At 41.0% G+C, this 17,840-nt stretch overlaps 1 protein-coding gene across 3 annotated transcripts in view; it reads left to right on the forward strand.

Moving 5' to 3' along the window:
* Positions 1–17,840, forward strand: part of me1 (malic enzyme 1, NADP(+)-dependent, cytosolic) — a 409,773-nt gene that overhangs the window by 115,823 nt on the left and 276,110 nt on the right. For all 3 annotated transcript variants that reach the window (XM_067984787.1, XM_067984785.1, XM_067984786.1), the window contains exon 2: positions 14,963–15,096. In XM_067984787.1, the coding sequence (XP_067840888.1) occupies positions 14,963–15,096 (134 nt within the window). The remainder of the gene's footprint in view (positions 1–14,962; positions 15,097–17,840) is intronic.

Genomic DNA, 17,840 nt, shown 5'->3' on the forward strand with positions numbered 1-17,840 from the left:
TTTCTTCAGTTGATTCAGTACCACTAACAAACATCTGAAACCAACTCAATCAGAAATAAACCTTTTCTATTGCCAACAGTTTGTTAATAATTAGAAACAAATGTTGAAAGTAGTACATAATTCTTTGTGTTGAATCCTTGCACAAGTACCATACATTACTAAAAACTTTGCTTTCACAATTATTCATCAAGTGTTGGTAATTGAGTTACAAATTCTTTCAGGACAGACGAAAAAATTGTTTGTTACAATGCCAAAATAAAATAATGTTTGTTAACTCATGTTCCTAGAAAGTGGAACATTACTTGAAAGCAGAGTTGGTTATTTTGCAGAATCCCTTTTACTTTAAGCTATAAAGCTGATCGTTTTATCAATGCCTGAGGCTGTAGTTCTTGGGTGATATTACAGTGCTAATTAGAATAAATTGAGAATTTATAAATCCGGTTCTTCACTCCCTAATCATTTTGAATGTTTAATCAGAGGTTATCCTGAGAATTGAATATGGGATAGTTTGTGTAGGTAAGAATGTACCAGACATGCATGGAATTTCTTTCTCCTCCGCCGCCACCACCACCACCACCACCACCCAGGCTGGAGGATGACCAGTGCTGTAGCCGAATGGCCATTCTTAATGTGTGAGCCTAGAGAGTGGCTGATTATTGAGTGGAGCATCGTAGCCAACCTACATTCTATCCTCATCTGCACGTGTACTTTCCAGCAGGGAGTCACTGGGAACATTTGGGGACAGAACCCCCCCAGTTCTCTTTTTCTCTCTTCCCATGCTCAGAACATTTTGTGGTGCCACCATCAATTCCCTGGTTGGAAAACTATTGCAGCAGTGCCATGTAACCATTTGTAATGTTGGTGTTTCCTATTTAATTGGTTACTCAAGATGGTCCAGTACCAATTATTAGAATTTATTGTGCCATTAGAATGATTGCTTCAGTGCAGCAGTATTTCAGCTGTTCTGTCAATGAAATGCAAAAACTGTTGAATTTATAACTGACTAGTTGATGGTGTATCCTGAAGTGGCTGCACCCAAAGCACTTAATAGTTTGGCTAATATTATCTACTACCTCCCCCCCCCCCCCCCCCCAGCCAACCCCGGCCAAAAAAATCTCTATGTTGTAATCTCTCCAAAGAGAACAGGTTTATTGCTCCCTTGTGCGGTGGTACAGTATTAAGAGCAGCACTGTGAATAGCACTAAAGGCCATGGAATGGTTTTCATGGAAATGTAAATTTCTGTAATGCTTTTCTTGGGTGGGACTAAAATGGAGACTCGCTGAGCTAATAGCTGAAGAATTATCCCAATCAGACCTTATTTGAAATGTTGATTTCAGATTGAAGGTCACATTTGTGCTTTCCAATGGTTTTCAGCAGAGAAAATCTGTTTCGGGGTGGGGGGAGAAATTGTAGGCTTCTAAGCTATGAACATCTTTCTAAGATGCAAGGACTGTTACGGGGATAGGGCAGGGGAGTGGGACTAGCTGGATTGCTGGTGCATATAGCTGGCATTGGACTCAAATGGCCTCCCTTCATGCTATAACTGTCTATGATTCTCTGTTGGTTTACTTTAAGCACATAATGGGTGTTGCAGGAAAGAAGCCTTGGTTCTGGTGCTGGTTTTCAGTTTTGGGCTAACAGCAACAAACTGAGTGAATTGAAGCTCATGGTTCACAATTACAACATATCATCCTGAATCTTTATGGGAAAAAAAAAAGCTCTGTTTTAATCTGAAGGATCTGATGCTAGTCAGGCTAAAACATCTTTCAAAAAGGGTATATTGTTTTTAAGAACAATGCTGTTAAAGTATCTTGCTCTTTTTTTGCTTCTGTATTTCACCTGTGAACAAATCGACTAAGTAGTTTTAGTTTGTACACTTAATTCTGTTGATGTGTTGCCTACCTTTGAAGGTGATTGGAGAACTTGTGCTTCCCGCATATCCTCCAGTATGCAGTTTACTCTAAAGGGTTAATTGTTAAATCTAGTCACACTATCCTGATAGTTGCAGTAAATAGATGCAGGTTTCTGTTCAGAAAGGACTGTCTGCTTCTGAAAACTCCCATCTAGTTATGAACAAATGTTAGGGGGAAAAAGGGTCACACTGACAATTAGCAGGAGCACTGAACGGAGTTAGTTAGTTTCATTTATCTCCGGCCACCCTTACTGGAGGTTGAATAGCTCCGCTGCAAGGAGAGGGAAAGTTGGAAGGATAGTTATGCCTGGATGGTACAGTGTACTTCCTGGCTGTGAACTGCAGGGACAACTGAGTGATGTGAATGACATTGGCAGTAGAAGGTAAAGGCCAGGCAGACTGAACAGCCACTAGAAAAATTACCAGAAACAATTATGTTGAAAGCTATTAATATTGTAATAAAAAAAATCAGACTTTATTTGTGAACCATGTGCTCTATCTTTCTGTAACTATCTTCTGGTCTCACACACATGTATGTACTTTTTGTTTTTCTTCTGCTCTTTGCCTGCCTCTTTCCATGTATGGCTCTCGCTTGTATCATCTTAGCAAAATTCCAATTGGTTCCAAATCTTTTTCACTCTTTGATGCTTTCCTCCATTAGCTCTTCCACAAATCTCCCACTCACTCTGCCTCTAAAACAATACTGATATACCCAGTTGGTATATTTTATTTTTACTAAGCCTAAACTAGATTGGGTGGACATGCAAATGAAGTTCTGACACACTGTGAATGGTCAGTCTTGCTGTCTATCATACAGAAACATATTATTCCATACCTCAAAAATCCATCCTACAAAAACTCAGTACCCACGGACCAGTTGAACCAGGAACACTTCTCACCACGATGGACGTCTCGGCACTCTACACCAGTATTCCCCACGATGACTGCATCGCTGCGACAGCATCAATACTCAACACCAACAGCCAATCTCCAGACGCTATCCTACAACTCATCCGCTTCATCCTGGATCACAATGTCTTCACCTTCAACAACCAGTTCTTTACCCAAACACACGGAACAGCCATGGGGACCAAATTCGCACCCCAATACGCCAACGTTTTCATGCACAAGTTCGAGCACGACTTCTTCACTGCACAGGACCTCCAACCAATGCTATACACCAGATACATCGACGACATTTTCTTTCTATGGACCCACGGCGAAGAATCACTGAAGAGACTACACGACAACATCAATAAGTTCCATCCCACCATCAAGCTCACCATGGATTACTCCTCAGAATCGGTTTCTTTCTTGGACACACGAATCTCCATCAAAGACGGGCACCTCAGCACCTCACTCTACCGCAAGCCCACGGACAACCTCACGATGCTCCACTTTTCCAGCTTCCACCCTAACCACGTCAAAGAGGCCATCCCCTATGGACAGGCCCTGCGAATACACAGGATCTGCTCAGACGAGGAGGAACGCGATGGACACCTACAGACGCTGAAAGACGCCCTAGTAAGAACGGGATATGACGCTCGACTCATCGATCGACAGTTCCGACGGGCCACAGCGAAAAATCGCATAGACCTCCTCAGAAGACTAACACGGGACGCAACCAACAGAGTACCCTTCGTCATCCAGTACTTCCCTGGAGCGGAGAAACTACGCCATGTTCTCCGCAGCCTTCAAAATGTCATCAATGACGACGAACACCTCTCTGGCCATCCCCACACCTCCACGACCCGCCTTCAAACAGCCACCCAACCTCAAACAGACCATCGTTCGCAGCAAATTACCCAGCTTTCAGGAGAACAGCATCCACGACACCACACAACCCTGCCACGGCAACCTCTAAGACATGCCAGATCATCGACAGATACCACCATCACACAAGAGGACACCACCCACCAGGTGCGTGGTTCATACTCCTGTGACTCGGCCAACGTTGTCTACCTCATACGTTACAGGAAAGGATGCCCTGGAGCATGGTACATTGGAGAGACCATGCGACAACGGATGAACGGACACCGCGCAACAATCGCCAGACAGGAGGGTTCCCTCCCAGTCAGGGAACACTTCAGCAGTCCAGGACATTCAGCCACTGACCTTCGGGTAAGCGTACTCCAAGGCGGCCTTCGAGACACACGACAACGCAAAATCGTCGAGCAGAAATTGATAGCCAAGTTCCGCACCCATGAGGACGGCCTCAACCGGGATCTTAGGCTCATGTCACGCTACACGTAACCCCACCAACGAACAAAAGTTATCTGTTTTTAATGTAACGGGTCATTTGCTGTCTTTCTCTTCCTTCCGGATGTTTCTATGTTTCTGCCTCTCTCTCTTGGTTGTTTGTATATTCGGTGGCCCTGTAGGTAACACCTCTGTCTGCACACTGTGATTGCCTTGGCAACGGGCAGTTGGAAAGACTATCTGTAATCACCAGGTATTGTTCTGTGATTTATAAATGCGAATGGTTCGAGGATTTCATTTCCACATTCACCTGAGGAAGGAGGAAGCTTCCGAAAGCTTGTGAATTTCAAATAAAATTGTTGGACTATAACTTGGTTTTGTAAAATTGTTTACAATTGTCAAAAATAAAAGGTGGAGGTGATAGTAAAAAAAAAAAAAAAAAATTCTTCCAAAGTGATGTGCCATTTATAGTGTGCCATGGGTTCCTGTTTTTAAGCACTGTCCCAGTTTGAAGAGGAGGTGGTAGTCAGAATTCTGGCAGTTGTAGTCCAGTGATGTACAGAACACTGGTACATTCTGGGACTGTAGTACACAATGAGCCTTCACCACCTACTGGGAACTTGTCAAGGCAGAAGCTGTGCCACATGACAGCTGGAAATTCCCAGCATTTTTCTAGAGGGGGGCTTAATTTGTTATGGAGGACAGGTTTTCAGCAGTATTCCTGCTCCTGAGCAGCTTGCTGCTGGGAGGGAGGGAAATGTGGTTTTCTGCAGCATTTAAAATGCTGCAGCTGCTCAAAGGACCAGATGTGCTTGAAATTGAGGAAACAGAGCCAACAGAGTTCGATAAATCACTGGATTGGGGGTAATATTCTGGCATGGGTGGAGGATTGGTTATCTAACAGGAAGCAGAGAGTTGGGATAAATGGTACATTCTCGGACTGGTAGCCAGTGCTGTTCCGCAGGGGTCGGTGCTGGGTCCCCAACTCTTTACAATCTATATTAACGATTTGGAGGAGGGGACCGAGTAACATATCAAAGTTTGCAGATGATACAAAGATGGGAGTGAAAGTAGAGAGTGAGGAGGACATAAAAAACCTACAAGGGGATATAGACAGGCTGGGTGAGTGGCCGGAGATTTGGCAGATGAAATACAATATTGGAAAATGTGAGGTTATGCACTTTGGCAGGAAAAATCGGAGAGCAAGTTATTATCTTAATGGCGAGAAACTGGAAAGTACTGCAGTACAAAGGGATCTGGGGGTCCAAGTGCAAGAAAATCAAAAGGTTAGTATGCAGGTGCAGCATGTGATCAAGAAGGCCAACGGAATGTTGGCTTTTATTGCGATGGGGATAGAATATAAAAACAGGGAGGTATTGCTGCAGTTATATAAGGTATTGGTGAGACCGCACCTGGAATACTGCATACAGTTTTGGTGTCCATACTTAAGAAAAGACATACTTGCTCTCGAGGCAGTACAAAGAAGGTTCACTCGGTTAATCCTGGGGATGAGGGGGCGGACATATGAGGAGAGGTTGAGTAGATTGGGACTCTACTCATTGGAGTTCAGAAGAATGAGAGGCGATCTTATTGAAACATAAGATTGTGAAGGGGCTTGATCGGGTGGATGCGGTAAGGATGTTCCCAAGGATGGGTGAAACTAGAACTAGGGGGCATAATCTTAGAATAAGGGGCTGCTCTTTCAAAACTGAGATGAGGAGAAACTTCTTCACTCAGAGGGTAGTAGGTCTGTGGAATTTGCTGCCCCAGGAAGCTGTGGAAGCTACATCATTAAATAAATTTAAAACAGAAATAGACAGTTTCCTAGAAGTAAAGGGAATTAGGGGTTACGGGGAGCGGGCAGGAAATTGGACATGAATTTAGATTTGAGGTTAGGACCAGATCAGCCATGATCTTATTGAATGGTGGAGCAGGCTCGAGGGGCCGATTGGCCTACTCCTGCTCCTATTTCTTATGTTCTTATGTTCTTAAATGAGGAACAGCATTGGGAACATCTGGGACAAAAGCTCCCATATTTTTGGTGGGTTCTATTGGTAGAGATGAAGGTGAGGAGAGACTGGTTGGTTGGTCAGCGCACATGACATGAAGCTCCCAAACGAGGATGATGCAGACCATATGGAAGGAGGTGTTACAGGCAGACAGTGCCACCTTGACCACAACACCGTGCTGCAAATTAATGACCTCCCATGAGGTTGGCTAAAGTAAGTGAAGTCACAAGTACCCATGCACATCCTGAATGAATGCTAGAAGCATTGCTCACTTCATAAGAACATAAGAAATAGGAGCAGGAGTAGGCCAATCGGCCCCTCGAGCCTGCTCTGCCATTCAATAAGATCATGGCTGATCTGATCCTAACCTCAAATCAAAATTCATGTCCAATTTCCTGCCCGCTCCCCGTAGCCCCTAATTCCCTTTACTTCTAGGAAACTGTCTATTTCTGTTTTAAATTTATTTAATGATGTCGCTTCCACAGCTTCCTGTGGCAGCAAATTCCACAGACCTACCACCCTCTGAGTGAAGAAGTTTCTCCTCATCTCAGTTTTGAAAGAGCAGCCCCTTATTCTAAGATTATGCCCCCTAGTTCTAGTTTCACCCATCCTTGGGAACATCCTTACCGCATCCACCCGATCAAGCCCCTTCACAATCTTGTGTTTCAATAAGATCGCCTCTCATTCTTCTGAACTCCAATGAGTAGAGTCCCAATCTACTCAACCTCTCCTCATATGTCCGCCCCCTCATCCCCGGGATTAACCGAGTGAACCTTCTTTGTACTGCCTTGAGAGCAAGTATGTCTTAAATATGGACACCAAAACTGTATGCAGTATTCCAGGTGCAGTCTCACCAATACCTTTATATAACTGCAGCAATACCTCCCTGTTTTTATATTCTATCCCCCTAGCAATAAACACCAACATTCCGTTGGCCTTCTTGATCACCTGCAAACTAAACTTTTGAATTTCTTGCACTAGGACCCCCAGATCCCTTTGTACTGCAGTACTTTCCAGTTTCTCGCCATTAAGGTAATAACTTGCTCTCCGATTTTTCCTGCCAAAGTGCATAACCTCACATTTTCCAATATTGTATTGCATCTGCCAAATCTCTGCCCACTCACCCAGCCTGTCTATATCCCCTTGTAGGTTTTTTATGTCCTCCTCACTCTCCACTTTCCCTCCCATCTTTGTATCATCTGCAAACTTTGATATGTTACACTCGGTCCCCTCCTCCAAATCATTATTCACCAAGCCTTTTGTGGTGTACAAAAGATGGATGAATATTCAGAAGGCACCACACAATCCCACAACCATGCTACTGTAGCAGGCTTCAAATGGTTTCTTTTTGCTTGACAAATTGAAACAAAAGTTTTTAAAAATAGGATCCCAATTGTGCATGCCATGTGCAGATGGCCACCATGACTAATCTGTGTCCTGATGCTACCTTTAGTTTTTAAAAAAAATACTTTGTTTCTCCACATACACTATGATTCTGGGGGAACTTAGATGACTCTTAAGTTATGCACTTCTTGGCTGAGGGTCCAAATTTTGTAAATGCAAGTGCTGGCACTTTTTCCATCTACGTGCTTGTTCAGCATACTGAAAAAAAATGTTTAAGGAAAACTAATTTCCTGGGGAAAAATTGCACATGTTTTGTATGAACATTCAAAATCCAATGTGGGTGATGGAAGTTTTCATAAATCAATCTAATCACAATTTTGCCAATTGTGGATTTTAACGTCTTTTCCAGTTGTGGGATAAATGCCTACTGAGTATAGAGATCCATCACCTTCCTGTAATACAGGACTATGCTATTGATCCTCCTTTAAGTTCACTCTGACACCTTTGATATAAATGATATAATCGTGCCTGCTTTCAGATTTACTGCTACAAAGTACATTCCGATCATCACAAAATACAGCAAGTCTTTTAAAATCTACACTGCAATAAAGAAAAGCTGGATTACTTCCAAGATGTTCTACATTAACTTTAGTTTCTGAAATGACACTTCCCTACCATTTTTGTCAATAGGCATTTTGCTATATGACAAGGTACTGACATTAAGAAAATACCATGGATGGGAATAGCTGTGGTTCTCTATTTTGATAGTAGTTCTACTTTTATAAAGATCGGCGTTTCCGTGAAGTAACATTTGTAGAAGTTGCACAAGAGAAACTATTTGAATACTACACTTATTGTAAAACAATAGCTGATCAAAAACTTTTTTAAAAGTACATCTTTTTTTAAAAAAGAATGCCAGTTATTTCTGATGAGCAGAGAAACCTGGCTCCTCAAGGAAGGAGCCAGGAATTAGCAAGCAGTTGTCAATGTAGAGCATCAAGAGGCCAATGAACTGTGTCGAGGTGATGAGTTTTGGATGAGGAGCAGAATTGCTGCTTGAGATTTTTTTGTGAAGTGCTTTGGGATAACGGCACTATATAAATGCAAGTTATTTTTAGATGTGTGGGCTATGATCTCATCCTTGTGTGTCTACCCTCATCTATTGAATTTTCCTCTCTAACTCCTGAATGGCACATTTGTGCCCTGAAAATAAAAGCCAACTGTGCTTTTCTACTTGGGCCTTCTCGGTTTTGGTGTTTTTTAGCTTTGTATATTTTTAGCTCCCCGCCCCCTTCCTGTTTCATAAAACTCCCATTATTTTGTTTTTTGGGGAAAAAAAGTAATTCAGCATAAAGTAAAGATATTTCTTTTAAAATTGAAAATTTAAATATTTGCTTGATTAGTTGATTAGTCTTGGATTAGTTTCCTGGTGCCATTGTTCAGGCAGGATTTTTAAAATTGTAACTGACTTCTAGAGAGATCCTCAAGAATATTTAATTTGTTTCATTAGTTTTTCATAATTTTGTGTTTTCAAAAGGAATGACATTTTTGCATTTTGTAGGAATTTATGGGTTAAACCTGAAAATCAGGACCCTTATTTATGCTCCACCTTAGTTTGAAAATTTTGAACACACAGGGTTAACTAGGAGTTAAATTTTGGTCACCTTCCTTCTATTTTTAAAGAACCCTAAGAGGATAATGGCCCAGATTTTGCTGTCAAAATAAGTGAGGCTAATGGAGCTCTCCATTATTGATGTGCAAATGGTGCAGCAACTTCAGGCGAGGGCAGATGTGCAGTTAAATGCAGATATCCAAAAGTTGCTGTCAGATGCGTCACTCTGCTATTAGCTTTGTGAAAACAACATCTCACTTTTTGAAATCATTGAACAGTGTCAAGTTGCTGTATTTGCACGGTGAATACAAACTAAACTCTAAGTTAAGTCTTGTCCATTCCAGTCTAAGTACCCTTTTTAATTATGTGATAAATGTTAATGACTACCAATCAATCTCTCTGGCACTGAAAATTAACTATTACAAGTTTGGAGTCTCATTCCTTCAGGTTTTAGTTGTTGGAGATTTTAAAAATGGAACTTTTTTGTCTCCTCTCAGTCCAATCTATCTTTCCTGCTCTCTTCCCTTTCTGTACTAGATTTGACATTGAATTCTCCCACTCTAATTTACACTTTCATCTCCGTCCTTGTGATTATTTCACAATCCTTCAATCTGATTTGGTTAAGGAGATACACAGTTGCTTGTCCTGTTCCCCTTTGTGCGAGCTGATAACGTTGCAACTTCAGTAACTTGCCATGCAAAAAATTTAAAAACCTGAACATGCATGGGCAAGTTTAGAAGCCCTGCTACAGCAAATTATGGCCTAATCTGTTTTGAAATTCAAAAGGATTGATTGTGTACTGATTGTGATCAGCTTTGTGTGTCACCTGAAGTTGTGATGTGGAGGAAATTGAATGAGAAAGTTGCCTGTTAGAAAATGACACAATTTTAGGGACTTTTAAATGTCTATCACAAGACAGTCGATGCTGAATCCCTTTTTGTTCTTTCCTCCCCTCATCTCCTGCTTTCTCTTTCTACCCCCTTTCCCTGGCTCTGTACTTGCTCAAAAACTTTAACTCTCTAACATCTAGTTCTGACGAAAGGTCTTTGACCTGAAAAGGTAACCCTGTTTCTTTCTCCACAGATGCTGCCTGACTTGCTGGGCTTCTCCAGCATTTTCTGTTTATTTTTGATATTTTTTTAAAAAGTGGATTTTGCATGTTTGTTGTGGAAAGCAGTATTAACTCTGGCAGACTTTTAATTACAAGGTCTGTTTCAACTGTTTCAAGTTAACACACAGCTGGGGAAGTGCTTTTTTTTCCTAATACCTGTTAGTGCATTAATTATTCTGGTTCAGTGTGACTCCCATCTAATGTTAATCATGGCTGGAATTCCAAAATATAAATGAGTTACGCTTTGATATAAGCAGAAGATTGATCATAACTTTCACGAAACCAGGAAACTCGCATGTACTCCTCCCACCCCTCCCATTTGATAAACCCATTTGTTTCAGTGTAACTACTTTGAACTGTAAATTGTTGTGGGCCATGTCTCTTTCAATAGATTTGTACTACAGAGCTTTGGTTACATATTATTTAATCTGCTTTTCTCTGCATAAGACTTTTGTAGGCTATTGAGCAATGGGGAGTACATTTTGTTGCTTGAACTAGAGTAACCATATTTGCAGATTATGATGGCACAATTGAGCCCTGAAATAAATCTGAAATCCAGACTGGACTAGTTTTAGATTCTTTCAGGGAGGGAAAAAACCCCACACTTTTGGCATGGGTTAGACAATGCAAATGGCTGTCCCTGTGAAAAATAGCACTACATGTATATGGTGAAATGCTTGTCACTTTGTTTGCTCTGGATATGAAGAGTACCACGTTGGCAGTATCTTCAATGTTTGAACATCTTTTGTAGCTTTTGGTGGTTAAAGGGGAATATGATTTTTTTTTTCTTTGTACAACTTCTCTGGGGTGTAAGCCTGACAACCGACTTCTCCCTGATGCAGGAGAGGACATGGTATCTAAGTTATATGTTCGTGTCATGGATCAGGAGGGCAGTCCATCTGGCCCATCAACTCCCACTGATCTTTTGCATTTTTTTTGGACCATCTGAATTAAGGGGCTACATTAATCCAAAATATTATGTTCACTGTTTTACTTCCAATTTTCTCTGTCCTCTCCTGAAGGTGGTGACTTTTGCTGGAGTATGTTTTCACAGGTGCTGGTAGCCTTCTGATCAATTTGTGTAGGCTTCATATGGGAACTTAGACACTGAGTGATGTGGGAGGTTAGACATTGATTCATGTGATATTTGAGGGCAGAGGAGAATTGCAGTCCAGTGAACCAAGCCTGGGATCTTTCTGGATTAGATGTCTGCAATTCAATCAGTGGTGCATTTACCAGTGAGCCACTGAGGGAGCTAATGAAGTCTTTATTATGAATGTAGTATCTTGTGCATTCCCAAATCATGTGAAGAAAGAACTTGTATTTGTATGATTAGCATGAGTTAAATGCATCTTAAGGCTTCCCCCATAGTGCCTCCCCCTCAAAAGATCAATCTGAACCACAATACACAAAGACAACACCCTTGTACACCAATGTGATTCTCATTTTCTGCAAAAAATGAATAACTTTTTCAATTCCATCTCTTTGAATAATAACTTGTATTTTATATAGTGCCTTTAACGTTGTAAAATGTCCCAAAGCCCTTTATCAAACTAAATTTAACACTGAGCCACATAAGGAGATAGTAGGACAAGTGAGGTAGGTTTTAAGGAGAGGGGGCAGAGCGGTTTAGAGAGGGAATTCCAGAGCTTAGGGCCTAGGCAGCTGAAGGAACGGCCACCAATTGTGGAGCGATTTTATAATCAGGGATGCGAAGGAGCATAGAGATCTCGGAAGGTTGTAGGGCTGGATGAGATTAGAGATAGGGAGGGGGGTGAAGCCATGGAGTGATTTTTAAAACCAGGCTGAGAATTTTAAAATGAAGGCGTTGCTGGACTTGGAGCCAGTGTAGGTCAGCGAGCACAGGGGTGATGGGTGAACAGGACTTGGTGTGAGTTAGAATACGGGCAGCAGGTTTTTGGATGAACTCAAGTTTATGGGCTGTGTAAGATAGGAGGCTGGCCAAGAGAGCATTGGAACAGTCAAGTCTAGAGGTAAAATCGTAAACAGTTACAACACAGGAGGCGGCCATTCAGCTCATCGTGCCTGTGCAGGCCAAAAAAGAGCTATCCAGCTTAATCCCACTTTCCAACACTTGGTCCATAACCCTTTTAGATTACAACACTTCAAGTGCTCATCCAAGTACTTTTTTAAAATGAGTTGACAGTGTCTGCCTCTACCATTCTTTCTGGCAGTGAGGTCCAGACCCCGACCACCCTCTGTGAAAAAATTTCTCCCCAGCTCCCCTCCAATCCTTCTTCCAATTACTTTAAATCTATGCCCCCAGGTCACTGACCCCTCTGCCAAGGGAAATAGGTCCTCTCTATCTTGGCCCCTCATAATTTTATATACCTCAATTAAATCTCCTCGGCCTCCTTTTTTCCAAAGAAAACAACCCCAGCCTATCCAATCTTTCCTCATAGCTAAAATTCTCCAGCCTTGGCAACATCCTCGTAAATCTCCTCTGTACCCTCTAGCACAATCACATCTTACCTGTAATGTGGTGATCAGAACTGTACGCAGTACTAGAGTTGTGGCCTAACCAATGTTTTATACAGTTCTAGTATAACCTCCCTGCTGTTATATTCTATGCCTCGGCTAATAAAGGGAAGTATCCTGTATGCCTTTTTAATCACCTTATCCACCTGTCCTGCTACCTTCAGGGATCTTCCCAGTATCCTCCCATTTATTGTGTACTCCCTTGCCTCGTTTGCCCTCCCCAAATGCATTACTTCTCACTTCTGTGCATTGAATTCCATTTGCCACTTTTCTGCCCATCTGATCGGTCCATTGATATCTTTCTGCAGTTTACAGGTAACAGATGGATGAGGGTTTGAGCAGCAGATGAGCTGAGGCAGGGGCAGAGACGGGCAATGTTATGGAGGTGGAAGCAGACAGCCTTGAAACGGATGTGTGCTCGGAAGCTCTTGGGGTCAGGGCGCCAAGGTTGTGAACTGTCCTATGCCCAACTCTGGTGGTTCGACAGTCTCCGTACTTCTCTCCTGTGAAAACTGAAGGAAAGTGCTCCTTCCTAACCTGCCCACCCCATCCACCACAGTCCTTTTGGACTCTTTCAGCAGATTAATAATCATTGCCCCTCTTGGCATTTCCCTCAAGAATATTTGTTTGTTAATTCAGGAACAAGATCCTTGCCATCGATATCCTTATTGTGGACAATTGCATTGACATCATGGCTAATGGTTAGTGGCACTGCCACTAACTGAAGCTTCCCTGCCTGGTTATACTTTTCCATCACCTGCCCTGCCCAAACTGCTGCGACAGCAGTATGGCCCTTATCAGCACTCTTTTTCCACCCCCACCCCCAAACTCCCCTAGCACCTTCTCTTCCTTTTCTGCGAACCTTACCACCTTGTTTCACCCCCTTTTTAAAAATAAAATTCTCATTCTCGACTACGTCTCCCCCCCCCCCCCCCCCCTCCCAGCCCTATCCTGAATTTCTGCCGAAGATTTCCTCCCTCAGCCACTGCATAAAAGCACTCCTCATCCTTGGTGATTTTTAAATCTCCATCTCAAATCACCTTGCTCTGTACCCTCTGGTTTTCAATGTCCTCCCATCCTCGTTTCACTTCTCCCTCCATAGGTCAGTGTTCCCTCTCGCCAGCCACCATGTAATCTCCTGAGACGCAAAAAAAAATACTGGCGATCCTGATTTAGTTGCATCGTGACAGGAACAGGCTTGATGGACCAGTTTGGCTTTTATGCCCGTCTTTTTTCCTATCTGAGGTCTTGCTTCCTGATCTCCTTCCTAAACTTAGTGTCAATTGCAACCGCTAGGAGCAGTAAACAGATTACTGCAAGGGAGGTAAATGTTGATTCTCTTCGCTGTGCAGATTTGTGAGGACAGAATGAAAAGATACAGCTTCTGGATTATGGGAGACAAAGCTCACTTACAGTAAATGGGGTTAAACTGTTGAGAAGATTAGTTTTGTAAACACAGTTGAAACTTTTCAAATTTCCTGTAATACCCAGTCTTTCTATTTCTGGGGAGCCCTAATTAAAAATTCACAACCATTACAGTTTAACCTTTTCTATGGTTAGAATCTTCATGGCACTTTATAGGCCTCAATCTTCGAAAAATAAACACATTAAACTGGCATTCAGAAAGTGGCTGGATCACCAGACCCTAGCTATCTTTTGAACCTTTCTTAAAAATAAGAGAAACTGCTGCTGTTGTACTTTTTATCTTTGTTTTTGGGCAACTATTTTAAAAAGAAAATGTAATTAAAACTTTTTTTCTCCCAATAACTACTAGAAAAAAAGCCTAATGGTAAAATAAATTTCTAATGGTAAATAGAGTAGTTTTCAATAGAATAGTTTCCAATTAAATACCTTAAGACTAAAACAAGTGTTAATTGGAGACTCAAATACCAGAAAGTATGCAATAAAGTGCCAAAATTAAAATTTTAGGAGGTGAGGGGAGCGTTAGCCCAAATTCCCCTCTGAATAATTCCTGTGCTGTCAAAACTTGTATTCTCCCAAAGGCTCTCGTACTTCTAGTTCATTTCCTTAAGAGTGTTGGTATACCTACAGCTTACAGTACAAGCCTATATTCATTTGTACTGAGTGTAATTTCTTTCACGTTATAAGCTTATATTCAGAACTGTTTCTCAGTTGTCAGACTTTCGAGGTTGTCTGCTTTTTTGAAGCTGTTGGTCGGCTTTAGATAAATGCCAACCTGCGAAACTGAGATTGGTTTTGTGCATATAATAGCAAAGGTGAGAAATCCGGTATATCTTGTCACTTTTTCTTCTAGGGCATGGCCTTTACATTGGAGGAAAGGTTACAACTGGGTATCCACGGCCTACTGCCCCCCTGTGTTCTTGGCCAAGATGTTCAGCTGCTTCGGGTGCTGAAGAACTATGAAATGAGAAAAGATGACCTTGACCGGTAAGCATAATAGAACAAATTTACATAGAATTAGCAAGACAATACAGTCTTACTAAATGTATTACAAGGCAAAATGACAGTGAACTTATTTCCAGTATTAGGTTGCCTATAATCTTATAATGAATATGTCTTTGAAACTGTCATTTTGTAATTTTGGAAATAATTTTGCAACTGTGTCGATACCCTTTTTATCTTGTAAGATTATTTAATACAATGAACTGAGTATGATGAGCTTGCAACTCCATTTAGGTATATACACCACAGTCAATAGGCATTTTGTCAGTGAATATGGTGATTTGAAGCAGGGATGTCCATCCTGCGGTCCTAAAATCGCATTAAGCCCAGAGCTCCGGCAATTTGGCCTGGCCAACTTAGTCCTATTTGCTTACATTTCTTTGGTTTGCCTTTTTAAAATTTTGAGTGTAAAAGGATCATTTTCATTATTGTCTCATTGATGGATAAATGGTAAACATTGAAATATTCTTTTCAGTAACTTGAGATGTATGCAAATTAATGGAAATATTGATTTTTAAACTTTGTGGTCCCCGAAATTCAATCTAGCCGCCTACGAAGGTAGATAGTTCTACTTTTCAAAGAACCATTTTCAGGCTCGAATTGATTTCTAATACATCCTTCCCTGGGGGGCTTCACATTATCTACCACTTAATTTGTATGCTTTGAGGTTTTCCTTCCATTTCCCCTGGCTGCCTCAACTGCCGCCTTTCTGGACTATAAACATCAGTTGTTTTTAATCCATGGAAGTTTACAGTAAATCAGGCCATTCAGCTCGCAGTGGCTGTGCCAGCTCTTTGCTCGATCAATCCATCAATCAAAGACTAATCTCACTGCCCTGTATCTTCCTTTTGCCTCAAATATTTTTCTATTAAAAGATGGAAGTGGTCTCTGCCTCAACCGCCCTCTGTGGCAAAGCATTCCATGTCCCAAAAACTGTAAAGCTAGTTATTTTAACCCCTCTCCTCACCCAGACAACTTTTAAATTGTTGATCCCTCATCACTGACTCCTCAACCTTTTCATAATTTTTTTTTAAAAACCCTCCTCCTGTGCTAGATTGCTTTGCTCCAGTGAAAATATTCCCAGTCTCTCATAACTATTTTCCTACCCCTGGTATCTTCCTAGTGAATCCATGCCGTACCTGCTCTGTGGCTTAAATGTCCTTTCTATAATCAGATGCCCTAAACTCTCTACAGTACTCTAACTGTGGCCCTGACCCCTGCCTTGTTCTTATTATTCATTTACCTCTTTACTCTTGTGCCTCAGTCCTTTTTATATAAATTATTCAAAATGCTGTTGACCTTTTTATAGCTTCACCTACTTTCATTTGTACTTTCACGGAATTATATATTTGAATTCTTAGGTGTCTGTTCATCCACGTCTTGCCTTTCATTCAGTGTTTACTTTGATTCCTTGGTTTTCCTTGCAAAATGCATTACCTCACCCTTTTCCACATTAAATTACATCTGTCATCTGTTTGCCTATCCCACTAACTTATTTATATTCTCCTGAAGCCTTTCATAGTCCTCAAAAGTGGGGTAGGGGTTGGCAAATATAAATCAGTAAATTTCCAAATGAATATATCCCAAAATAGTATTTCCTCATAGCTCATTGTGTTAACACTTGGAATAGGGTCAGAGAAAACCAATGGTTTTGTATCTTTTGTGAAATAGTGACCAGACCCAAACACACTACTCCACATGTAGTTTAATTAGTGCACTGCAAATCCTCAATACAACTGTAGACTTGGATAATATTGTTCTGCTTATTATATCCTAACATCCCATTGGCTTTCAGTTGCTTCATGACATTGGACATTGAAAATAACTTGATTACTATTACTCTTGGGTCTTTTTCATATTCCCCCCCTCTGTTCATTCAATTCGATTTTGTATATTTATTACTGCATTTTTAAAATTGTACTTTACAATACGTTGTCACATTGTATTGAAAATAGTCTGATGACCAGACTGATTATTGATTAGTCATTTTTAAAAAAAAACTTAGATCTCCCATACAAGTATTTGGTGCAAAGTATTAATGTATTTTTGTGTTGAATATGATTTATGTGCAAGTTACTTTAGAGTAATTTTGTAACTGCTACTTCCACTTCACACAAGCATGGGTTTACAAAATAACTAAGCTATGAATGAAATTCCCGATGAGAACATTGAAAGCAAAGTTTTCTTTTGACTAAATGAACATTTTAAAAAGTAATCAGATGTACTGTTAAGCGCATACATTGAAGTTACACTTGTCTAAAAGTTCAAATGTTTCAAAGTGGCAGAATAAGTGAGACATAAACTTATGTATAACTCATGAGATACTCAAGTTTACAAAGTGAGTGGTTGACATTAATTTATCTGCCATGAGTAGAATTTAATTACAAAATACAGATCCTCAAAGACTTGTATAATTTCAGATGTTCTGAGCTTGAAACTGACTGCCAAATGCCCCATTAGCTGCAACTAGAAAATTATTAATGCTGTAACTAAATTTTTGTCCTATTTAATCACCACTGTCTGTACCAGTGGATGCAAATGCTGTGAAACTAATTGTACCTAATGGACATCACACAGGGATGGGGTGAAAGAGAGGGAACTATGGAAGCAGCTGTTTGTGGATTATCTGTATCCGCTTTTTAAAAGTTCAGGCAGGAGTGTGTACGCCAGGAAGCTCCTGTTTCCTCTCTACCATCTTGCAAAGAAATCAGGGTGATGCTATGACTTTA

This window comes from Heptranchias perlo, chromosome 5 (assembly GCF_035084215.1).
Source record: "Heptranchias perlo isolate sHepPer1 chromosome 5, sHepPer1.hap1, whole genome shotgun sequence".
In the NCBI taxonomy this organism is placed as follows: domain Eukaryota; kingdom Metazoa; phylum Chordata; class Chondrichthyes; order Hexanchiformes; family Hexanchidae; genus Heptranchias; species Heptranchias perlo.